General features: G+C 43.3%; 1 protein-coding gene across 2 annotated transcripts; it reads right to left on the bottom strand.

Annotated features, from left to right (window-relative positions):
* Positions 1-7,393: 7,393 nt before the first annotated feature.
* On the bottom strand, positions 7,394-22,379 carry Dmrt3 (doublesex and mab-3 related transcription factor 3). Of its 2 annotated transcripts, XM_071600428.1 has the most exons (3): positions 22,296-22,379; positions 21,335-22,101; positions 7,394-9,084 (listed from the first exon to the last, which is right to left on the bottom strand). In XM_071600428.1, exons 2-3 carry the CDS (start codon positions 21,795-21,797, stop codon positions 8,117-8,119), a joined length of 1,431 nt encoding a protein of 476 aa, XP_071456529.1. In that variant the 5' UTR covers positions 21,798-22,101; positions 22,296-22,379; the 3' UTR covers positions 7,394-8,116. The 2 variants fall into 2 exon arrangements, with proteins under 2 accessions (XP_071456529.1, XP_027810576.2); XM_027954775.2 differs by lacking the exon at positions 22,296-22,379 and having other exon boundaries at positions 21,335-22,160.
* Positions 22,380-26,391: the final 4,012 nt, after the last annotated feature.

Raw genomic sequence — 26,391 nt, 5'->3', positions numbered from 1 at the left:
AAGGAGCCCCTGTAAGGCAACAGAGTACTCCACCTACATTTCAAAACACTCCAAGTAAATTAAAAAAAAAAAAACTACAGTTTTTCTCTTTGAGTAATTTTTCTTATAAGTGATCAAACCAATCCATAACTGTGAAGGGCAAATAATTGTCCTCTCAACCCAAGCTAGTGAAAGTGATATACTTAACATCACTAGTTGCTTCTGAACCCTGGTGTTAACCCCTTCCCTCCCCAGGACTGAATTAACAATGATTTGGACAAACTCACCTGTGCTTTTGCCCTGAAAGAGTATTTTTTTCACCTGGGTGGGCAACTTAAAGATGAACAATATATTCACGAGCAATATTAGTAGTAGGTTTGTATTTTCCTCACTCATTTTTTCATGGAGGGCTGGATTGAATTGCCTGAGACTGTTCTCTGGACAGGAGTGGACTACAGTGGTTTGTGTTGCAATTATGGATTCCTGGGGGTAGGGATATGTCCACTCCCAGAGGCTGTGATTGAGAGGATTTAGGGGACAATCTGGAATCTAGCTTATTTGCAGACACTTCAGGGGATTCCAAATCAAAGTGAGTGTAAACTAAAACTTTGAGAACTTTTGGCTAAAATGGTCTTCCTGGCTCTCTAATGTTTGCTAGTGGATTTAATAAAGTTGTGAATTAAAATTATATTTCCTCTATGGTGGGATTCTCAAATATGAAAATTCACTTTTGAGTTAAATCTAGGAGTCATTTTCCTGTCGGGCTTCTTGGGAATCACCTGGAGTACTCCTGTAGGAATGGGGAATGTGAATGTCATGATCTATGGTCACAGCCCTGGGGAGAAATCCTTGAATTTGAAGGAAATACAATACAGCAAAGATATCTTTGAAATAGCTTCATATCTTTCTCTTTGACCAAAGGATTAAGACCAAGCAGATGAAATTTCAGTGTAATTTTGATTTGTATTTCCCTACCTGCTAATGATGTTGAACATTTTTTCATGTATTTGTTGGCCATTTGTATTTCTTCTTTTGAAAGTGTCTGTTTAATTCAATTGTCCATTTATTAAAAAGATTATTTGAAGGCATTGGTTTTATTGTTTTTTATTTTTTCCTATATTCTAAATATTAATCCTCTGTCAGAAGAGTAGCAAAGATTTCTACCATTCTATGGGTTCTTTCTTCACGTTCTTGTTTCCTTTGCTGTGAAGAAGTTTTTAATTTGATATCATCCCATTTGTTAACTTTTGGAATTATTTCCTGGGTTTTAGGGATCCTATTGAGAAGGTTGTTAACGGTACCTACATGAGATTTTTATCTCACACCAGTCAGAATGGCAATTATCAATAATAAAAAGAATAATAAATGATGAAGAGGATGTGGAGAAAAAGAAACATTTGTAAATTAGTACAACCATCATGGAAATCAATATGAAGGTTCCTCAAAAGACTAGGCATGGAACCACCGTATGACCCAGTTATACCATTCCTCAAAATTCATCCTAAAGAATTAAAGCCCTCATACTATAGTGATATATACACACCCATATTTAGAGCAGCACAATTCACAATAGTCAAACTATGGAATCAGCCTAGGTGTCCATCAACAAATGAATGGGTAAAGAAAATGCGGTGTACTTATACACAATGGAGTTTTATTCAGCCATAAAGAAAAGTGAAATGTCGGGGGAGGGGGGAGCAGGGGAGTGTCTCATGAAAATCAAAGGGAGATCAGTAGAATAAAGGAAAGTGGCCACAGGGTAGGAGGAGGCAAGAGAGCACGGAAGTGCCTGGGAGTGATATTGGCCAAACTATATTGTTATACTGTGTGCATATATGAATATGTAACAACAAACCCCACCAGTATGTATAACTGTAATTCATTGATTTTAAAATGTGGGTGGGAGGAGACCAAGCCGAAGGAATATTCTGGCTCCATCCATTTACCACCACTGACCTCCAGGGGGCAGCAGAGCCAGGAAAAACAATCAACCTAGGTTCTCTGATCTATCCTGCAAGACTTGACTGGCGAGCTGATGGACAAAAAGTGCTGGTCTGAGGCCCAAGACTCTGCAGCCACACCCTGTTAGGCTCCTAGGAACTTCACTCAACAGCCAGGCTGCAATTCAAAGCTCTGGTGAAGGCACATTTCCCATTCCAGGAGAAAACCAAGTGGTTTGGACAAAAACCCAAGACTCCAAAAGCCCTGTGAACTCTAAGCCCAACAATCGAGATCCAAACTGCTGAGACTGAAACCCACATCCACCACTTCCAGGTAGCTGACCTTGGACAAATTAGTTTTCGCTTCTTCATTTACTAAATGGGAAGAGTAATCTAACCAACCTTATGTAGCCATTAAAAAATTAAATGAGATAATAAATGTTAGAACAGTGGCTAGCACAGAAAAAGTACTTCCTATATCCTCATTCCTGTGTCACATAACCCAAGACAATGTTTTGAAAATAGGAGATTCTAGGAGAATTGTATTTTAATGAATTAATTTGCATTTGGATTGAATTTAGATTATTACATGTTTCAAAGTGATATCTAGCAGTACTTTGAATTGCTAATTTGAATACATTGGTGTTGGGTTAATTAGATTTTCTCTGTGGGTATAAATGGGTTCAGAGCATGTTTCCAATTTTATTTTCAGAACTTTAAATATGATAACTTTTCAGTACTAAGCCACATTGCACATAATGTTTCTCGAAGATTCAGGATTTGCAGTGAATTGTGGCTATTACTGTACTAGAGATAGGCAAGTGGACTGGTTCACAGAACTCTCTTACGACAAGAAACTGCATAAATCAGTGTTTGCTGCAGAGGTTTGCATCGATCCACCTGCTTTGTTCTTCTTATGCTGTTGTCTATTCAGACAGTTCTAAATGACTTCTGCCCACCTTGGTTACTGGTAGCCTGAGCTGGTTTTAGAACTGGGACAATCCGTAGAGACATACTGAGGTCAGCAGGGAGGGCTAAACTGGGCTGGGGTTGTAGCTCAGAGGAAGAAACCTTGCTTAACATTAGCAAAGCCCTGATTTCTATCTGCAGCACCACAAAAAGAGTGTGTGTATGGGGGAGGGGGGTAACAACAAGGTGGAAATAGTACATGCTCAATAAAGACTCTTTTCCCCACCTCCCTTTCCAATATTTCCCTGCATTTCTAAGATTGATCCATGGCTTCCATAGCTTTTCCTTTTAATGCTCAAGCTGTCCTCTTGCAAATCGTTCATTCTTTATCCCTCTCCCTATCTTTCCCTAAGGTCTCTGCTAGATGTTAGTGTACCTTTGTACAAAATAGAAAAAAAGCCTCCTCCCTAAACAACACCTTTTCTGGTCTGGCAAATTTGAAAAGGGCACCCACTCCAGATCCTTCACTGGACCTTTTGGTGGGATATATGAATCGCACAACCACCACAGCAGTCTATGGTCCCCAGTATTTCCTGAAGGCAGGAGCCAATAAAAGAGGCCAGCAGCTACTTGGAGACTCTGCCCCCTGCTGGGAAAGACAGAGCCCACTGGTATCTCCACAGCAGCCTGGAGCTAAAGAAAACCCTGAGCCCAACTTCTCCTGCCCTCCTCCATAGCAGCCATCACACATCTGGTCCTGGATATCTGGTGGGGTCTATCCTTCCTTTCCTCCCAAAGAACTTCCCACAGACCAGTTCACTCTCTTTCATTTAAATCCCAGTGTAAGTGTGAGGTCGTGATCTGAAACCACCAAGAACTGACTCAGGTTTTCTGGAGGGATAATTTTTCTCAACAACTGCTGAGTTTACTTTTGGTTAAGTCCAGTGGCTTTGCCTGTGGGATATATGAAACTCTTGACACAGTCCAACAACCCCAGCCAACTTTCAGAATCCAATTAGCAAATAAACTCCATTGTAATTTAAGGAAAAATCACTACCCTTGCTATTTACCCCTGACACTGAAATAGTAAATGATACTGTGGGAACACTGAAGCATATCCTGGATAGACCATCAGCAAAAGGCAAGATTGCCTCTTCTGAGACTCCTCTGCCCTCTGAGATTGGAATTTGGGGAGGATGCATTCGGAAATGATTTTTTTCCAGTAACGACAACGTTCAGTTCCACATAAGAAATGAAATTGAAGCATTGATCTTATTTTTCAAATATAGGATAGCTTCAATATTAAAATTAACATATAAATTTAGCATCCATCTTATTTTCGACTTGCTTCTGCTGAGTAAATGCACATATAAAGAATGAATCACTGAAACAGTATGCAGGGAAATCAAGTTCATTTTTCAAATATGTCAGTTCAAATTCAGTCAGAGCCTGTTTTCTGGGCACCCAACAAATGTTCCCACGATGCCCCCTCCCATCATCTCTGGCCTGATCTACCCACAGGGCAAACTGAGGACCTTGGAAATACAGTTCCTGAGAGCAAGTCCTGTAATATCTGACTGCTACCCCTCCCACCCTCTTCTCTAGTGCTGTTTTAAATGTTCTTTGGATCTTAGAGAACTGTTGATTAACTTAACCAGTGGTCCAGGATCACTGCCCCTTTTCCCTAGAAACTGTTGCCTCCCCAGTTGCCCTGCTAATAATTTCAACCACAGCTATTTGCTGAAAATATGCCTTGCTTTTCAATTCATCTATGAAACTATTCTCTTGCCCCATCATTAAGGGTGTTGCTAATTCTTAAAACTCAAAACTCCAGGGCAAGGGCTGGGGTTGTAGCTCAGTGGTCGAGCACTTGCCTTGGACATGTGAGGCACTGGGTTTGATCCACAGCACCACATAAAGATAAACAAATAAAATAAAGGTATTATTTCCATCTACAACTAAAAGTATTTTTTTAAAAAAACCCTGCAGGGTGAAACCTATTATACCCAGATACCACTAGTAAACTGGTATCAAACGGAAGGATTAGAGGCACCAGAAAAAAAAAAACAGTCCTCCCTTTGGGGAAAGGATAGCATATTTATGCTGATGTCTGGTCCTTTACTAAGCAGAAGTCCAGAAACAAGCATTGCTGATCCCAAATGTGTATTAAAACTAATAATTATTAACACTGAGGCCAAAGCCATTTGAACTGGTTCTAGGGTATGTGCTAACTTGTTCACCTTGCCACAGTAAAGTAGATGGGAGTGGGGGGCGATTTAGAAATCTCAGTGTAAGAGTTATATCCCTCAGTTCTTTTATTTGGCATAGAGTTGAGAATAAAACCCAAGGTAAAGAGAGACGTCGTTCTCCAACCTTATTGAGTTTACAGATTACCTGAAAAAGATGATAAAAATGCATTCAGGGATTCTGACTCAAGAAGCAGGGCCCAGGAATCTACTGTGAAAAGTTAGTATCTGGGTACATGGGGCATTTTGAGACAGAATGATTTAGAATGTGACTACTCACCCCCCTACACACACACACACACACACTCACACATACTCACACACACTCACAGCATCTTAAAGGAACAAAGCATTTACACTGAGACCAGAAGCTGGCAGATCCTCACCAGAGGAGAGAGAGAGCCACTATAACTGAATGTGAATTAACTTTCTATCAGACAGGACTGGCTCCCAGGTTAAATATCAGTTGATGAAAACTGGAAGTGTACAGCCAAGCACCCAGATGTTTTGTCTGAGTGATGGAATGTAATTGGAAGTTGGGTGATTTTATTCTCTCCGCATCCAGATGTCCAGTTCATGTGAAAGAGTAGCTGAGTGCCTGTGGGCAGAGGAGAACTCAGTTCCCTTGAGTTCTGCATGCCACGGCAGAATAGTCTTTGAAAGCTGAGTTACAATCTAATGGACTCAGCCATCAGGACTGCAGAGGGAGAAAAACCAGATACTGGGGCAAGACAGGAACTTCACGACAAATGTCTTCCTTCAGACCCCTGACCCACCTTACCTCACCAAAGCAAAAACATTTCTTTCTTTGGAACATTATGTTGAAGATCAAATATACCTGCATTAGCTTATGAATAAATTGCTTTCCAGATAATTCCATTTTGTAGGTCATCTTAAAAAGAAGTGACACCAACAATCTGCAGGTGAAATCATGCTGTGAGGACATGGAAGGGCCAAGTTTTGCTCAGTCTGGGTCACTCACCCTGAAGAAGTAACATCTAGAAACAGACTTTGTAGCAGCTTAGTTACTGGGAGGTTGTTGTTGTTGCTTGTTAAGTAAACATGGATAAACCATGGGGGTGAAAATGCCTTTGAAAGTACATTTGCCCTAAGTAGGCCATTGCCATCACAAAATGTCCTGGACGTGTGTCTTTAGAATCAGGTGCAAATTACTCTCCTCTCCACTCCTTCACTTTTATTCTTTATGTAAACACCAAGGTAACAATAAAATGCATTTACTTTCAAACACTTTGGTATGTAACTAGGTCAATTAAATACATATTAGTCTACCTAATGTAAGGAATTTTGCCTCCTCAAAGATTTCTCATTCCAGAAGTTCCCCCATGGAAACAAAGGGAGAATGTTCTTTTATTTTGAATAGGACCCTTTCCCCTGGGGCCCACTCTAGGCCAGGAGCCTCTCTGGCTCACACACTTGCCCTTCCCCCTCCACCACTCAAGGGCCCTTCAAGGCTTATTCTTGCATTGGGAGCTGCCACATCCTTATTGTGTAGAAGATCTTATTCATTTGCTTATTTGTGTTCCCTTCCACATTCATAACTTTATTGTCTGACCTAAGCAATCATACTTTTCAAGCACTTTGAAGAATGGAAACAGTAAGTCAAAGAAGTGGCTGGTGCGGGCATCACTGAATGTTACCATTTGAAAATTCTGTTGAGAGAGAGAGAGAGAGAGAGAGAGAGATATGAGTGAGAATTTGCCATATATAGCACCCGAGAAATGCTTTTGCAATGAAGAGGGAAAGTCCTTGATGTTTTGCTTCAAACTAGAATGACATCTTCTCTAAGTGGGAATGAGGGCATCACATTTTGTTATGCTGAGTGCAAAATTGCTGAACTTAATAGGAGCAATAGTTTTCATGTACTGAGAACTTTCTTTTAGATGCTGTGCTAAGCACTTTCCTTCCTTCCCACATTTCACTGTACATTGTTGGGAATTTTTCATTTCATTGTTCTTAATGGGATTCTCCATTGTAATCCCTGCTTATCTTGGACTCGTGAATAATTTGGACAATAATACAGATAGTCCATTCTCTTAACCCAGCAGGCAGGCATTCCATAAGTTTTGGAGACATGAATGGATGAATGGAAGAAATGAATTAAGTCTATTCTTGACCAAAGTTCTAGTCTTTCTGACTACAGTCCTAAAACTTTATCATTCATATTTCTCAAAAAAAGTCTTATTTAATTGATAACTTGGTTCCTGACCCATGCACTGTTAAGTAGCTTTATACCAAGTTTCTGTTTTCAGAGATCCTCTTTCCACAAGTAGAAATGACATAAACCAAGATCATCTCCTTAGTTTATTTTTTTTCTAGAGTCCTTAGCATGCTACATTAACCTGACAAAGCTTAATCTTGTGTTCATTTCACAATACATTTCATGCAGTTCACAGCTGTGATTGGTTTTACATTGACATTACACATGTTTCGATTCAGCCATGTGAAAAGAATATTCTTAATGGAGTTTGTCTCTGAAAACTGTCCAAGCTTAAATAAGCATCTGAGCAGTTCGCTCTATTCTGAAGTGCAGTCTCTCTTTAAAATGCAAGAAGGATTTTTAATGTAAGAGTATAATGTCCCTGTTTATAGTCCATTTGCAACTGAACCACTTCCTTTAGGTTTCACATATCCTGAGGAATCCTCTTTTACAAAAACGCATTCAAGTATACTAGATTATTTAATATTCCAGGTTGAGTTTAGGAGCAAGGCTGACCTTCAGCTTTATATCCCCAAATAAATCTCCCACGGACCCCAGCCTTCCCAGCACTATTCTTTGCATTAGACTCTCTTTTACAATAAACATTCAGCACTAAAGCCACAGAGCAGAGCTATTTGGCATTTTCCAGTGAAGTGCAAGAAATTAAATAAGTTATGTTTTTATTGCTAATGTATAGAATATCAAGCACAGTCACTTTGTCAAACAGAAGGAAAGGGTATACACTAGATGTGGCCTCTCCTGGGGCACCCCAGGGTTGAAATGCATAGAAAGTGTCACCTGGTCACCACCCATGCACTACCACTCTAAGAGGATGTGTTGAGTATTCTGGAGTCCGAGGAGTCAGACCTCTCGTCATAGTCATCCTCGGTGTAAATGGACTGCTTTGTCACAATTGGACACCCATCCTCAGGAATTGAGATCCGAGGGTCTTCCGAGGCGCGGGTGGGGAGGACAGGCGAACTTCTGAAAACGCTGGTGGAGTTACTGGGGAAGGGACTGACATACTGCGACCTCAGCTGGTACTGCTGCTGCAGCGTCATGGTGTTCCACAGGGTGACATCGTTGGGCAAAAAGGGGCTTGACTGGTTTCTTGCCAGTGTGTTCCTCAGCATCAGTGGGTACCGGGGTGGCTGGGGGAAAGGGTGCTGCAGAGGCACGGCTAAGGGGTTGGGGACAACATTACTAGAGTCCGCAGAAAACCTCAACGTGTCTGGGACTCTAAAGGCGGAGCCCACGGACCATTTGGACGAAGAGATGGGGTAGGAGCTCAAGGTGTGTTCAAAGATGTGCCCGTTAGAAGGCAGCACGAGGCTCTCGGCTTCCGCAGAAGTTCGCTCAGCACCGCTCACTGAAGACCGGCTGGACAGAAGGACTTCCACAGCGCTCACCAGGTCCCCGCCGCAGCCTTTCAGGATGAGCTCCAGCACGGTGGGCTTCTGGTTGGGGAAGATCTTTTTCAACACTTCAAGCGGGGGTCTGTTGGCTTTCAGGCTGAAAGGCAGAGACACGGTCCCTGATGGGCCCTCAATCAGGAGGTGATTCTGCTCGGCGGCGTGGTACTTGGGGCTGCCAGGCCTACTCTCTGGGTTGCCTCCATTTTTCTGGACGGCGTAGCCCCCTTCATCCACCGACACTATTTCTGGGCTCTCAGGGGTGAAGCAGCTCTTACTCTTAGCCACATCTGGGGAGCTCCTCTGGTCCGTGTCTTTGTCACTGAAGACCTCAGCATTGTCCGCAGAGTTGCCATCTCCAAGTCGTTCTTCAGTCAAATCTGAAAAGCAGAGAACAGCTGAGTTAATCCTTTCCTGATGTGCATAAAGAGGAACAGATGTGTTCAGGAGAGAGTTATACACAGGCTTCTTGGAAGAGGAAATGCATCTCAGTGGGTCATAACATACTAACATCCTAGAAAAAAAAAGAAAAGAAATCCAAACTACATCACTGACAAATGGGGGGGGGGGGGACTGTAAATAAAATCTAGAAATCAGAGTGGTTTCTCAGAATGCTGTGTACATGAAAGCTTGCCTTAAACACAGAACAGCTATGTGATCCTATAATGGTGGAAGACCTGGCTTTGGAGTAGAAATAGCCTCTGTGAGTCTGAGCTGGGGAGGGGAGCACCAGAGTACAACCCAGGGAAGCAGGAAAAGAATCCCTGGCTTGTCCTCCAGCTCCCCTTCTGAAGGGGAGGAGGTCCCTTTGTAATCCAGGACATCATCAGCTGTTGCACAACCCGCATACCTATAGGGAATTTTAATGTTTCAAAATCTGTTTTCCCATAAGCTGATTTGTGTTAATATGTCTCTGTGTACCAGACAGTGTGCTTCACCAGGTTGCCATGTACAACAACTAGTTAATGGGATTTCCAGAGCAAAAGAAAGATACCACTATAGAGTTGAAATCTTTTTTAAAAAATCCTACTCAGAGGGCCTGGCAAACTCAGTTGCCTGTAACCTGCACTAGAGGGCAAACAAAACCAGTTGTGAATTCTGGACAGCTGGACAGGTTGCTGGAGAGGAAAAAGGAAATGGCTGGAAAGGGTTTGTGAGACTGTACAGGGAGTAACACCCATCAGTGACGCCACAGATCCACAGATCCACGTCCATGGGTAGCAACAGGTAGATATGTCTGTTTTGTTAGTGAAGTTCATAAAAATGACTTAAAGGTAGATTGATTGATTGATTGATTTTTGCAGTGCTGGGGTCTGGAACCAGGGCCTCTTGCTTGCTAGGCAAGCACTCTACCATTAAGTCACACTCCCAAGCCCCCAAAGTAGCTTTTGAATTATATTAAAAGAAGAAGGGAAAAAACTTCCCCAATAAAGCTGAGACTTGCTATGAAATACACCAGTTGCAAATTTGACATTTTGACCTAAGGCATTGCCCCCAGTAAGGGCCAGTATTACAGTGCTAAGCAGGCAGAAAGAAGAGGGTAAGAGTGAGTTGTTTTGTAGTAGTAAATTCTAACAGACCTCTATAATAAAGGAACCTATTTTTTAAACTAACAAGCAATATATAGAGAGAGTTTTATCCTCTTTTTAAAAACATGTACTTAGAGGGGCTGGGCTGTAGCTCAGTGGTAGAGCACTTGCCTAGCATGCATGAGGCACTGGGTTTGATCCTTGGCACCACAAAAAAATAAACAAAATAAAGGCATTCTATATATCTATAACTAAAAAAAAATTTTTAATTAATTTTAAAAAAAACATATACTTGGACTGGGGCTGTAGCTCAGTAGTAGAGCACTAGCCTAGCATGTTCAAGGCCCTTGGTTGATCCCCAGCAGCACAAAAACAAAAACATAACAAACAACAAAATGCTATACATATATACTAGTTGTGGCTACTCAATCCAGGGTAACTGATCTGAAGATAAAAATTCCTAATGACTCAGTCAACTGTTGGCTTGCCTATGTTTTCATCTGCCCTTCCTGAATAGCCTCATTGTCGTCCTCTCTGTGGGCACACCTGATCACGAGCAGCTAGCCAGCCGGTGAAATTTCATCAAAGCAGCTTCCAGAAACTATCTTCTCCTATTTATTGTTGTTTACTTTAAAAACCTGAAACAAAGGCCCATTTATGAACGTTTTTCTAATGTGGCATGTGTTTTAAGTATAAATGAAAAGCAAAACTTTGGTTTCTTACATGACAATAAATACGAGTAAAACATTAAGTATGTTTTAAAATATTTTTATATGAGTGCAACTTTTGATCATAAATCGGATACAAATTCATACTTATGCAAATTTAATTAAACTGTTTCTTTTTCAATACAAAACATTAAGTATCCAATATGGGGCTCATTTGCAATCCACACACATGAAGCCAGCTTTGCTTTGTATGATGACTCTGGAACACAACCTATCTTTACAAGAAAACTTGACATCTTCTCTCCTACAACTTCCTAGATCAGGGACCCCAACGTTCTCTTCCCAGTTATTGTAGTATATGAATCCATCTCCCTAATCTACAAGACAAAAACAGCAACAAAAGTTTCTATGGATTCACATTCTAAATAATCAACTATACCTATTCAAATTTTCCTTACTCACAACCCCATACACACCTCTTGTCTGTTTATTATTAAACGCTGGAAAATGAGTAGACAGTGATAATATGTTGACTCAGCAATGAAATGGGAATACAATTGGACTTTGGCCCTTACTTAATGGAGCTTGGGAAAACAGGTCCAATACTCTAGCCAGGTAAATATGGACATAAGATAATGTTTGAAATATTATATGTCTCCAAACCCTTTTGTTATTTAATTTTAGTTTATCAGCATCAGGTATTTATATTCCTTTCATATGCAAGACATGGGGGGAAATAGAATAAAGAGTGGAAAATATCAGGAAGTATAAGATTCATCCCTAACATGTGGAACTTATTATTTGGGGGGAAATAGGATGCACATGTAGCAGGTAAAGCAAATGCAGCCAGGCAAGACTTTCTAAGCATCCAACATGATGTACATTGTAAACCAATGTTCTAGCAGGACTATATACAATAGCTACTGGTGGAAGAAACACCAATGTTCATCAACAGATGAATGAATAAATAAAAGGCAGCACATACATATGATGGAATATTACTCAGCCCCTAAAGAGAATGAAATTCTGATACAAGCTACAACATGGTTAAACCTTGAAAACATTATGCTATCTGAAATAAGTTGGACACAAAAAATAAAAATAGTATGACCCAAATACATAAATACTCTTTATGTATTTGTCCATTCTAGATACCTAGAATGGGCAAATACATAAAGACAGAAAATAGAATGGTAATTATCAGGGGTGGAGGAAGAGAGAATGGAGTTATTGTTTAATGCATGAGGAGTTTCAGGCTAGGATGATGAAGAAGTTCTAGAAATGGCTGGTGTTGATAGCTGAACAACCACTGAATTGTATACTTAAAATGGCTAATATGGAAATTTTTATGTTATATAATTTTTATCACAACATAAAAGAAAAAATATAATACACAGTAATCAAAAACATAGGAGATGGTGAGGATTTTTTAAAACTTTTTTTAGTTGTAATTGGTACAATATCTTTATTTATTTATTTTTATGTGGTGCTGAGGATTGAACCCAGTGCCTCACAGGTGCAAGGTAAGTGCTTTACCACTGAGCTACAGCCCCAGCCCCAGGATTTTTTAAGTAAGAGCAATGACGTTTCTTCTTGGGAATAAAGGGTGTATTAGGACAGCTAGAAAGCTCAAAACTCAGCTATTTCTTAAAAATGTGAACCTAAAAATAGCTTTGTGGTTTTTAAGAAATATTTTTTAGTTGTTCATGGACCTTTACTTTATTTATGTATTTGTATGCTGTGCTGAGAATCGAACCCAGTGCCTCACACATGCTAGGCAAGTGCTCTACCACTGCACTACAACCCCAACCCTAGCTTTGTGTTTTAAAAGGTAAGTTTTACTCACCTTGAATGTGTTTCAAACACTGGGAACATTTCAGGAAAAAAAAAATGTTTAAGTCTGTCAACCAAATTCACTCTTCCATAGCGTACTTTAAGTCTCCCAAAGAGTGGAGTGACCCAAAGAGCAGAAGGTTAGTGAGAGAATTGGGGAATGTTATTCTGACTAGGCTAACAGATCTACATTACAAAAATAAAGCATTTTTTAAAGGTGACAACAGATATATTCTCCCTAACACCTAGATACTAGGTGGCAGGATTATAAGTCCAAATCCACTTTGTAAGTCCAAAATTCCACTTTTGTATCCAGTTTCCTAGGTTCTGCAGATCACAAGAGGTCCCAGATCACAGGAGTGCCTTTCTGTTGGTTGTGCTAGCTTTGGTCCCTGCCAGGGCACCATGTACTTTGGTTACTTCTTAAGAAGGGTGAGAGGTGGTACGAATCATCCACCCTTCTCCACAGGTTTCTCGGCTGATCAGCACTCTCCATTTGGGTATCCAGGCTATAACTAAAAAGTGAGAAATGCTGACAGGATGTCAAAAGAATCAAATCTACAAATTCAGGGCAACCCAACCAAGTTGAGCACTGCTTACGCTGTGTTCAAAGGAAAGAGAGAAGATAATGAAAGAAACGAGGACCAAGGTTCATACACCTGAGCAGCAGTTAAAGTCCTGCTCTGAGGTCCAGGGCCAACTGAATACCCATCACATCCAAGGTTATTGGGGTTTCAAAATTGAGCAAAGAAAGACTGGCCTCCAAACTTACACCAAGGTAACTCCTCATCCAACAATAATTTCAGAAAGGTAGAATGTATAGTGCCTGCAAGTTTGTGGCACTATGGTGACTAGGACTTGGTTGTATTAATGTACCTAAACTAAATGCATTATAAATTATTCTATTTTAAATACGGATTTTCAGAAGTAATTATAGAGGGTAAGTTTTGAGTTGTGATAAATTGTAATTTAATAACAGGTGTTTCTTTACATCTCTAAATTTTTTTCCTAAATGGACTTTACAAATTGTTCAAGTTGGTTTAAAACACAAAGGCCTTTCTACATGATGAAATGTGAAACTGCCAACTAACAAAATGAAACAGGAAATGCTCCTGAAACACTTTCCTGTCTTTCTTCTTGAAACGGAGACCCCAATTCCTAGAACATAAGGAGTAAGAGTATATTTCAACTGATATTTTAAACTCTAGTATATGGGTAGAGAAAGCTAAAGCTACTAGTCAAAAAGTAGAAAGAAATCAATTTTATCTGATATTATAAATCAGTAATTGATGGTCATAGAATGTGCTATTTCTAATGTAAAATATTCAAATGTTTCTAAAATTTTTACTAAACATTTGTGATTAAATTGCATATTTCATGAGGCAAAAATACAGCCTTCTCTGAAATAAGCTTTTCACTAATGTAATGATTTTTTGAAACAAGTAGATATTCAATTAAGAAAAAAAGTTTTTTATGGATAATAATGCAACCAACTTTAAAATGTGTATGTCATAAGAGTCATGAGACTTTTTTTTAACTGCAAAACTTTTAACTAAATAGAGAAAATAATGATTTACATAAAAAGTTATTTCAAAATTCAGAATTACAGTTTGCAAAATCTAACTTTCTCTGGATTTTTTTTTCATATAAAAACACAATTCTGTAAAAAAAAAAATCTATGTATTCATTTTGAGTACTTTGAGAAAGACCACCACACATATGAAACAAACATTCTGCACAAAACACATAAAAAAATCTTTTTGACTTAAATATCGTGAATTTTCTACATTCTACCCAATTATATCTACAAAAACAAAAGATATCTGACAACCAAAATGAAAACCCAAAAGCTCTGGAATAAGAGAGCAATTTCCTAGCTCAATTTCAAAGTTCTGTTCACTTGAGCTTTGGGTAATGCACCTTTAAGTAACAGTTCCCTGGCAGGTAGATTTCTAAGCATAGCATTTCATAGCAATAGCAGAAGAGCACAGGCTCTGGAGGGACCTCTGCCCAGTCAGTATTCTAACTCAGGACAAGCTTTCACACTTTCTGCAACTGTTGTTAGCTCACACTAGAGGTGATGACTCATAAAAAGCTGAATGGTTGGAAATTTGAAGTGTAACAGGGAATGAATCTTGGTCTAAAAACTTTCCTTTTCTTCCTGGGGGCAGGATTTGTAAAAGTAACAAGTCATGCTTTGCTTCTAAAAATCATTAGCAACACTAGTTTAATTATATATAAAGGAATCAAGATGGTTCCCTGGGACCAATGTTTTGAGGGGACATTGGTATCAAGGACAGGGTTGCCTTAAGGGAGTATAGTTTGTGACTGTGGACTTCATATATCTTGCAAAATTTTAGTTTTGATCTCTATCTCAATTCGTAAGGGAGCACTTTTCAAGAAGTAGAGGAGGAAATTACCTACAAATCTACATGTTTATTTCTAATTTACAAAAATACAGCGAGTTACTCATTTATCCCTCTATTTAACAAATACTCTTAAATCCTTTACTATGCACTGTGCTAGGTAAGATTATACACAGATGATCATCAAAACATTACCTCTAGGCCACCAAGGTATTTATGGTTTACTAACTAATCCTGTAAAATTCCAAGTTATCTGCTCAGTTGGTCAGATTTTACCATGAAACATAGCAAGAAACTCAGAAGCCAGCAGTCCGGCAGACTAGTGTCTTCATGGGTGGAAATATTGTAAACATTCATACTTAAAGACTATGGGTGCTACAGATATGAACACTGAACGAAAAAAAATAATCATCAGGGGAGAAAAGTAGAACTTTGATATCAGCTTGTAAAATCTATGTGTGCCTATAATTGCAATCAAGAAATTGTAGATTGTATGGACAACTGGTGTCCTGGGTGTTGTTTTTCATAATGTTATTGTTACCTGGTAGTTGATTGAGTTTTTATAGCTGTTTGACTGCATAATAAAATAGGGGGAACCCCGCCTACTTATGTTTTTGTTTCCCTTCTGAGGACAGTAGGATGTGTTGCTTGGGCAAGCTTATGACTCACTGAAGGGTTGTGGGAGTCTGGTCATAACCTGACACAAATACAGAATGATGGACCTATGATGACTGAGGCCCACCAGACAATCAGAGCCCACAGGACTAGACAAGGGGGTCCCAGAACTTGAGAGGCTAATGGCTGAGGGGTTAAAAGGTGAAACACGAGAGGAAAGCAAGAGGGGAAGAAGTAAAGAAGAAAAGGAAAGAGGAGGCAGGCAGGCAAATGGATTTTCACCAGGCTCTGTCTTCCTCCCTGTGAGGAAGAAGTGCAACATTTCCAGAAAGGGGCTCCCAAGTCCTCCAGGGACTTTGATTTATGAAGATTTACTCCCTTTCCCTCTGTAAGGCTGTTAGCAGAAAGTGCTGACTGGCTGCAGCAAAGAATTTCTCATCAATGCTCTTTGATTGTATTTTGCAAACAAAATGCCTGTTGCTTGGTAACATTTCACTTGAGCCTGACCTTCTCCGAAAGTTATTGCTATCAGATTCGATTTACACTGTCCTCCTGTGATTACTGTAATCTTTTAAACCGGGGAGTTCATCCATCAGGGAAAAGAAAAGTTGGTTGTGTAAGTGGAGAGCACGGCTATCCGCCAGATTTATAACGCTGGGAGTGTGCTGGGGGGAGACTCTTCCCCGGAGGGCAGTGGACTCTGGTTCCCAGACGTGGAACACTCTGGGTTTTCCTGCCCGCCCAGTTCTCAGGCCATAAGATGGACCCCAGCCTCCCTGTGGCCCTCCAGGCAACTGGTTCCGCTGAGTTCTGCAGCCTAGGGTGGCTAAAATAACCAGATGCCCAGTTAAGTCCCAGTAATAGCTAATAGCTGACTTTTTTTTTTTTTTTTTTTTTTTTTTTTTAGGTGGTGGTGGTGGTGTAATGGGGAGGTCGGTTAGCATGCTTTTTGCTAAATCTGGCAAGCCACCTCAGGGCTCCTTTGGACTGAGAAAGTAAGAAGCCCGTAGACTGTGGGTGAAGGAGCAGCGTCCCTGAGGCCGAGTGCAGGAATGGCTAGGTGACGGCTAGAGCCTTCTCTTTGGCGGACACTGCACCCGGTTCCCCAGTAGCCGAGAGTCAGGAAGGACCGGGGCCCAGAGAAGCCGCGCGACCCCACAAACGATCGCTCCCTGCCATTCGGTCCAGGGAGAGGAAAGGGAGAGCCAGGGTCCCTGTCCCAGGCCAGCTGCTCCCCCTGCCCCATCCATGCCCACCGCCCTGCACCAAGCTCTCTTAGCTGTCCGTGCACCCGCCTGCAAGACCAAGGGCTAGAACGTCTCAAACCACCCCCCGCCGGCTACGCCGCAGAGTCCCACCCAGCCAGGTTGGAAAGAGGCAGTCACATTTTTTTTTTTTTAACCTAGTTGGTTTTTGCTTTTTAAGCCCTCACTTCCAGACTTAGTTTTTCATTTCATAAGTACCGTTCACAAGCGACTTTTAATTCTTTCCCGCTTCTTTCTTCCCTCCTAGCCTGCAGTCACAGAAAATTTCTGTTCCCAGCCTGGATGAGTATTCCCCCTAACAGCTATTATATTTGCAGGTGCTTCTATTTGGGAGAAACATTTTTTTTTTTTCAAAAAAGCAAAATTAAGCCGGGCTCCGTGGTTCATGCCTGTAATCCCAGCAGCTCCAGAGGCTGAGGTAGGAGGATCACAAGTTCAAAGCCAGCCTCAGCGAGGCCCTAAGCAACTTAGTGAGACCATGTCTCAAAATAAAAATCATAAAAAAGGCTCGGGATGTGGTTAAATGCCCCTGGAGTTCAATCCCTGGTGCCAACAAAACAAAACACCCAAAATTTAAATTAGGAAGCAGATGGGGGAAGACCCAATCAAACTGAAGCTGAAAACCCAGAGCAAGCATAAAGATGTAAAGATGCCCAGAGCAAAGAAGAGGCACGAGATAAAATAAAATAAAGGCAGTTTCTTCAAATCTTCTAACTTGTCTCCCTGTAGTTAATCTTGTCCTCTCCTTTCAGAAGAAATAGACTGGAAAGGAGGTCTACTTTCCTATTTGATCCTGTTCTCTTAATTCTAACCAAATATGTTTTGATTTCTTTCTCCCTTAAGAACATTTAAAAGATTTTTGTATACATATTTATCTTGATGTCAGATATAGACCTAAGAACAATCTACAGCCACAGATCATTCCTGTCCAGGTACCACGGGCTTTGGCCACCCAGGACACTCTACTGGAGGAAAAGTTGGGGATAGGGAAAAGTTTGGGGGTAAAAAGCCACAACACAGGACTGTCACTTCAGCTTCTCACCTTGGCTGTGACCCTTAACTTCCCTCAGCTCTGGAGCCCATGGTCCTGAAAGGCTGGTGAGGCTGGCTGAGACTGCTGATTCAGACATACTAACAGCTGAAAGATGTCCCTGCTTCCTGTGATATTTTCATGGGGGGGAGGGGTATGAGGAAAAGTAGAGGGAACTTAGGAGAATAAGTGAATTCCATAGTATGTATAAAGAAACATTTACAATTTGAGGCTTAATCAAAAATCTAGTAATTCCAAGTCCGTCATTGATAGTAATCATTGATAGTGCAGAAGAAATCTACACTTAAAAAGACAAAAAGAATATTACAATCCATAGCTAGAAGTAAAGATCATTAGAATATGGAAATTCTCCTTAGAACCATATTGAAAGGGATGTTCAAAAACACTGTTGGATTCCTTTAAAGAATCTGAAACAGAATTTGGGAAAGGTATCTTCCAGTTACAAAACTTAGCTTTGGTATTAAGATGTTGCTCCCTGAACCTGAAGGTTTTTCTCTAGGATGCACAGCAAACACACTCTAGTTCAAGATATGTGCTTTTCTCAAAGATTTCTAGAGAGGAAAAACATTCTCTGAGCTGGTGGCACCTTCATTTCTATCCAAGAAAAAAAGAAAATCTCTCTACTGCTATGTACTACAGAGGCCTTTTGCCCTGCAAAAAGGCTAGCCACGTTCATTAACTCAAAGTTCACAAAGAAACAGATCTGCATCATTTGCCAGCAGATATTTAGAGATTTCTATGCATGAGTATTTACTGTACTTGTGGATCTACCTTTCGAATAAAGCTTTGCTTACTCTGTATATATTGTGAGCTACTTATAAAGGAGTATCTGATATGCTTCTAAATATCCCTGGTATGTTACATCAAATACATTAAAAATAACTGCCCCCCCCCAAAAAAAAGGTGTAACCCATAGAATAACAAGCATTCTCAGCCAGTTTTCTCTAACTTAACCCCCAAATAGACTTTCTCTTTATGTACACTGCATAGAATCGGTTTGCCTGTGTGCTTATAATTCCTAGTGAAAAATAATTATCTGTTCTTTTCCCTGTCCCACTTCATTGGATAGGTGACTGGCTATTTAAAAAAAAAGATAGAATTACTCGGTCAAACTGAATGAAAGAAGAAAACAAAAGTTGTGCAAATCAACATACAAGGTATATGGTAGGCTGGAAGCCTAGCCCTTGGTGTCTGCTGGCTCAATCCCTCAAAATAATCACTGGGACCTCTCCTTCCAATTACTTGTTTTCAATTTGAAGGGCTTAGCCTATTCCTCAATACTTGATAGAAGTAAAGAGCACCAGGTCGGGTTTGTCCAGTTGAAATCTGTTTCCTTTTTTTATTCTTCCAAAGCATGTGTCCTGCTGCTTTTGCAGCTCCAACTCCACCTTCCCTCTTGGCCTCTTTACTACTCCTCCTTCCCTAGTTCTTTTGGATTTGGTAATTCTTTATAAACCACGAACTTTTAGATAATAAAAGAACAATCTGAAGAGCATAGGAAGTGAAAGGAATCCCCTCTTGGACAAGAACCACAGAAACCAATGCCACTTTACAGTGGGGTTGTAGGACAGGCAGTCACTGTAAAATGCTACCTCTGACATGAACTCAGAAACCCGCTCTAGTTCTGGTGGCAATGGACCCAGGGAAACTGGAAAAGGAAAAATTAAGAAAATAGGTTAGCCTATAATCACTTCTAGAGTAAGTCCAAACTCTCCTAGTTCCTTGTTCAAATCTTAAGACAAACAAGGAAGGCAAACAACCTTAAGGAACAAAAAGCAAAACCAAAAATTCCTCTTTTGCCCTCTCTTGTTACTCCGTGGCAAATCTGTATATATGAGGAGATGCAGGAACAAAAGAGAGACAACTGGAGGGCATGTCCTGAGAAATATTCGGCTTTGGACTAAATATCTGAAAAACCCATGTGCAGTAAACTCTTCTGTCCTTAAAACACTCAGTCCAGCCCTTCACATAAGCTGCTCTAAGCACTTCAGGCCTCCAAAGCATAACTGAGCAATGGGGCAGCAGAAGGGACCCTCCAGGCTACCATCAACTCACCAGTGAGTGTGCAGTTTTCCCAGCTCCAACCAGCAATCCAGTGCTCCTGAAAATCTCTCAGGGAAACTATCTTTTGAGTTGTGGGGGAAGGCAACCACTCTTCCTCGGTTCAACTTAAGGAAAGGTTCTGAGCCTTCTGGTTCTTAATTGCAGCACACCTGCTTCCTTGAGGAGATGGATTTTTTTTTCTTTATACATGTGCCCCAATGAAAGGGGAGCACTGAACACATGTCCAGAGTTCCAAGAGCCATCAAAGGAAAGCTTGGGCTACCCAGACCAGGACAGAAGCTAGAGATTTCCCAGGATGAAAAAGAATGAGACTCAATTTGGGAGTGCCACTCAGGAGGCCCATCTCCAGGGCTTAGGGCAGACCCCCACCCCCAATAAAGCATTGCAGAGGAGGCGGGCAAGAAGAGCAGAGGAAAGGAGAGATAAGAAAGTCTTTGCTCCAGACCCAGGGTTTAGCAGCCTGAGGCCCAATCCCACCTATAACCTGGGAAAGGGCTTGCCAGAGTAATTTTCCTCCCTGTAGATAAAGTTTGTTTTTATTTCTTTAAACCAGAAGGACAGCTCAGGTGGCCTGGCAAAGGGTGTTAAAGGACCTACGCGGTTCTGCAAAAGATGACTCTGGACACTCGAGATTCTCGGTCCACTATCAGGTTAGGAGTCTTTCGGGACCTTTTAAATTATTGTTCCTAAAAGAGGCTTCTTTAACCAAATCGCATGAGACTGGAGGGCACTGGGCACAGCTAAAAAGGTTATGGGTTCCCCCAAGTTGGAGATAACACGTCCTCGCTCCAATTACCCTAGGCCAAGCTCAGAAGCACGTCCAGTCCGAAAGTCAGCCAAGCTTTGGGCCTTGGCTTCTAAGCTTCACCTCCCCACCCTCAAATGTGAGCTCCTCTAAAACGCGCAGCCAGGAAAAAATGGTCACACGATAATGAGTGTGTGCACATGAGTTTAAATTTGGTCCTGTCCCGACTTCTCTATCCTTTGAATTTGACCGGTTCCCCTTAATCTGCGGAAGATGCCTGGCGATCCCGAAGCCAGCCCAGCCATTTGCTTGCCTTTCCCGCGGGGACCCAGAATCCAACTGCACGGGGTCCAGATCAAGGGAAAGTAAGAACCGGCCTAGTGGAGGTAGGCCTGTCCGACAAACTTCCCAAACTTGCCTCCCGAGCAGAACCACAGCAGACGTTCAAGTTTCCCACACCCCTGGCCAAGCTCGCACACCGCAGACGCTCTTACCTGACTTGGCGAGTTGTGCCTGCAGCGCTCCGGGCTGGGGCTCGGCGGCCCAGCGTAGCGCGGAGGCCGCGGCCAAGTCAGCGGCTGGGCGCGGCGGCGGAGGCGGCGGCGGTTGAGACTGCTGCGAGGTTGGAGGCGGCTGAGGGGTGGCAGCGGCGTCCCCAGGCGGCGGGGGCCCGGGCAGAGCGCGCAGCGAGTCGGGGATAAGGCTCTCCAAGCTCTCGTTGGCCTGCTGCCGGCGCAGCGCCACCTGCGCCGCCATGACTCGCTGCCTCTCAATGATAAGGATGCACTTCTCGCAGGTGCAGTCCTTGAAGCGACAGTAGCGTTTGTGGCCCTTGAGCCAGGACAGCACGCCGTGGTTGCGGCAGCGCGCGCATTTTGGCGTGCGCTGCAGGGGCGCCCGCGGTGGCTGCGACACTGGGCCGCCCATGTACAGGTAGGGGGAGCCGTAGCCGTTCATGCCCTGGGCTCCGGGAAGAGTTGGCGAGCTGGCGGCGGGGGCAGGCCAGCGGAGACTGGACAGCGGAGTTGGGGGGTCTGCTCAGGGTGCGGTCTCCGGGTGGCGCGACCCCTGGGAGCCCTGGAGGCCGCGTGCGTTCTGGGGAGGTCAGAGGTATTGCAGCCGACTCTCCAGTGGCGATCACAGCTTCGGCCTTACGGGTTCGTGCCCCGACCAATCCCCACGCCAGCGACGTCTCTGCCGGTTGCTGCTTTGGGCGCTGAGCCCAGCCCGCAAGTCCTCCTAAGACGAGGCGCTGCGGCGGCTGCAAGGAGCCGGCAAGAGCTCTGATTAAGGTCTGAGACAGCTGTCTGAAGCTCCGTTGCTTGCTGGCCAGGTCCAGCACCTCCTCCGCCTCCCTCTCTCAACCCCTCCTTCCTTCCCCCCCGCCCCACCAGGGTCCTTGTCTCTTTGCACACCCCACACCTTCCTCGCGCCCCTAAGGTCCCTGCACTTCACCTTCCTTGCCACCTGCAGCCAGGTCACTCTCGCGGGGGCGCTCAAGGCCCCCTGATCCAAGCCCGCTCCGTTACCCCTTCCCGCCGCCGGAGGGACTGCGGCGTTCGGAACACAGTGGTGCACATAGGGCGGGGAAGGGGAGGATCGGCAGGAGTGAGGGTGGGGGTGCCTGTAAGCGAGTCAGGTGGCAGCTCCCCTACATTCTCATCTACTCTCTTTAGGCCTGATCTGGAGACATTGAGCCTAATGTCGCTGTTATACCGACACTCAGTGACAGACACACAGTTCCGCGAGGATGGAGCCTGAGGGAGCTTTGCGGGTGCACCCCAGACCTCACTCGGACCGATCCGTTTCAAGTTGTGGTCCCTGTGGCCACAGGAGAGTGGAGTTAGGAGTGACGGGGGTGGTACTGGTTCGGGAAGTTTGGGGTTCTTGATTTCCTTTTGCAGCATTATTTTCCCTCTTTTTTTGCAAGAAAATGAGCGTTTTTGAAAAACTGACAGTCTGACAACTCATGTTGCAGTCTACCTTTATTTTTCTATTTCCCCTTCCGGTTTTTAAATAAAAACCAGTCTGTGTCTTGAAGGGCCCAGGAAGTGCTCACCGCTGGGTCTAAACTCTCAGAGAGCGGGACCAAGGAGCCAAGTTAGCATCTGAAAAATTACAGGGTAAAATCTTCCCACTTCCCAGTAGCTATCGATTCATCAAATGGAGGTATCTCTTTACCCAATTCAAATCCCCACGAATCTGGGATTTAGTTAAAGATAGGGATGGAGCCACCCCGCTCCCCAACCATAGACCCCAGTCATAAACGTCTTTGAGTGGGGTGAGAAAGGCCCTTGCACAAGACAGCATAAAAATTGGTTCAGAATATTGTTTTGTGTGTTTCTAATCTCCTAAGAGTACCAATCTCTCCTAATGCAGACCACCATATACACGCATACAGACGGCTAACCGCCCCCATCCCCAAACAAACAAAAGACTACTGGTGGATACAGTAGGCGCCAGGCAGCATAATGACTGTGCAAAGGGGTAAGTGGCAGTCCTGGCTCCGTCTGTTCGCGTTCTAAAAGCGTACACGAAGATAATCTTACAGCGGTGTGGACGAACCGAATGCTAGATGAGAGAATAGATGAGTCCGCTGCAAAGCCAGACCCCTCCGTTGCACAGAGGCCCTTGTCTGCTCCAGGAGGTCACGTTATACAGCCCAGGAAGCAAGCAAGAACCCCGAAAAGGTCCCTCTCTTTTCTGCTGTGAATTCAAGTACAGCACCGCCAGGAGTTCTAAACAGCCAACCTCTGCCTAGAATGATTCGGAGAGGGGAGGGGATTAAAAAGGGGACCCTGTTAACCGTTCTGGGTTTCAGATACGTCTGGGAGTTGCGGGGAGCTGACCTCCTGAGGCTTAGGCTGGAAGATCTTGTTCTTGAGGGCTAACTCTGGAAGCATTTCCCCCCAAAGCGCATCAGGCCGGGACCCTTCAGCGTGGCCCCTTCTCTTATCCCCTTAATCCCTCCTCTCCTCCCACCCTTTGCTGGGAAAACAAGCCCTAAAACACTACAACTGGAAGGAATGTTCATAAATTCTCGGAACCGTAGGCAGAGATCCACCAGTCGCCCCATGGGCCTGAGGCAGGGAAGTGTGGAGCTGACAGAGAGTCACTTTGCAAGACTATAGATACACAGTGTCGCGAATAGCACCGGATCTGGGAACTTTGACACTGAAATCTCTTGGAAATTCAGGAACCGTGAACTTTTTTCGAAGCCGAATTTCTCCTGATTTTCTTCAATGGTCAGCGGAAACAAAGAAAATGAGAGTAAAGTTTTGTGTGTGTGTGTGTGTGTGTGTGTGTGTGTGTGTTTATGTTTAAGGAAAGCAACAGAACTCTGCACCAGGTTTGTGGGGGACATTATCACTCCCAAAGCAAACTCCTTTCCTCACTCCATCACCTAACCACCCAATCCCGATGCCACTCAAACAGTCTGGCATTATTTGGTCCCGGGGCCATTTCACTCCAGTGCACATCGGGGGCTGAGATCTAAATACTCATTTGATATAGCGCAGTAATCCTTTTCTCATATTTGATGGGAATGTTTTCCATATCCCAGTATTTGACAACATCTCCCTATAGGGACAGGTTTGTATTTATGTTGGTAAAATGTCCCCTGCCTCAAAGTCTATTGTAACCCAACACCTGACAACCCCGAGTCCCATTTCTGTTTGCAGAAAGGGTTTATTCAAGCACATAATGGGATCCCAGCAGAAAGCTTTTCAGAACAAGGGGCTATGGTAAACTTCACCACATGAACTCCGTTTCCAGGGCTATTAAGCTTTTAATTGGAAAATAGCAGAGGAAATTTCAAGGTGACTATAACGTGTTAGCAGTTAGTGCAGAGAAGAAAAGCCGATGCAGGAATGAATGTAGAAAGCATATGGTCCGAATCACATTTAGGAGCAGCGGCCTGCTTCTACTAAGTCCCTGCAGCTTATGCACTTATGGGAAAAATCATCAAAGAAATTGGAAGTGGGGCGGGGGACTACAAATAAATGTAACCTCAGACTAGACCCACTCATGCTCTCCTCTGAGTCATGTGTTTGTGTTTTCAAACCACAATTAAGAGGGTAGAATCCTGACAGGTGTAAGAGTGAAAGGATGAAAAATAAAGTGCTAGTTCTTAGTACATGCAATCATGTGGTGTGTGTACATATGAAGCCATGAATCCGAGGGCTCTTATGGAGAAAATGGGGATGTTCTCACTCGAAATCTGGGAGACCTGATGGCGGCTACTCATTCCTAAGCCACGTTTAATCAAAAGGATAGTTTCATATTGTCCCGAATGCATGACACATCAAGAAATTTTCTGCTTTGCTCGATTTTCATGAGGGGGGAGTTAGCATTCCTATTTTGTTGTCTATGTCCTGACCACAGTGATATTGATATGGATAGACATTAGGGGCCGGGGCTTACAGAAACCTTTATAAAGGCAGAAAAACGGGTTCCCTCTCGCTGCACAGGAACTTTAGCATGATTACTCAGCTCTCACCCAGTCTGTGCCTCTTGGCAGCTCTTGCTGGCCAGCTTCAAATTTAAGGTGGGAGGGGGCAATGTCCAGTCAGGCCATGGACAATTTCTTGAGGTGTCAATAATGTCCTTCTTCTACCTCAACTGGTTAAGGAGACACTTGTGTGAATCCCCACGGGATCCCTGAAGCAGCTCTCTGGAGCACCAGGTGGAGGGAGACGAGGGTGGGGGTCAGTTCTGGCAGGCCTGGGGGAATACCATTGAGCTGAAGGAAGGAAGGTCCTGGACGGTCGTGTCCCCACACTATTTTGGAAGAGAAGAAGATGGGTCGTAGTGAGTAGCCGGCTCCAGATGCTCAGGAGCCAAGGCCTTTTGAAGCAAAAGAGTGAACAAACTTCCTGTGAGCTCGCTGGTTCTTGCTGGGTATGTCCTCCGTGTTCTAGAATCCTTGAAGCCAGCAGCTGCTCGGATCTGGGAGCAGCGTTCCAACCTGTGAAGATTCCGGAGACCCTGTCTGACTGGGTACTAAGACCATGCCTGCCCCAAACTTTTTTGGAGGAAGTGTTGTTTCTCCCGCTTCGCTTCATCCGAGAAGTACACTCCCGCCCCTCTCTCGCCAGCCAAGCGGTGACCTCAAACCCTGTGCCTTCCAATGAACCAAAAAAGCAACTACTCACTCTCGGGTGCCACCTCCAGAGTGAGTCCCTCGGGCTCTTTCGGAGCGCCCGGCCGGCCCACCTGGCACTCCCGGCGGGCACCGAGCGGGCTGAGAGCGTTGGCCAAGTCCCCATGCTATTTTGGATGGGAAGGGAGTCTCACACTCGCTAGAGTAGAAACTTGTCTACTGCAAGGTAAAATGAGCAGCAGTAATTTTAAGACATTTTGAAGATAGTCTTTCTCCTGCGAACTTTGAAACTAAAAAGGCGGAGACAATTATTTTAGGTAATTTTAGCAACACTCAAGGGAACAGGGAAAGCTTGTGTTCCCAGAGCATTCTCTGGGGGCACTGAGTGCAATTCTCTAGAAGGCTCCACTTTTCCAGAAATTTCTCCCCAGCCTTTCAGTCTCCCTGCTG

The sequence above is a fragment of the Marmota flaviventris genome, chromosome 13, assembly GCF_047511675.1.
Source record: "Marmota flaviventris isolate mMarFla1 chromosome 13, mMarFla1.hap1, whole genome shotgun sequence".
Taxonomy (NCBI): domain Eukaryota; kingdom Metazoa; phylum Chordata; class Mammalia; order Rodentia; family Sciuridae; genus Marmota; species Marmota flaviventris.
The sequence above is the reverse complement of the archived record's forward strand: the minus strand, read 5'-3'. Positions and strand labels throughout refer to the sequence as shown.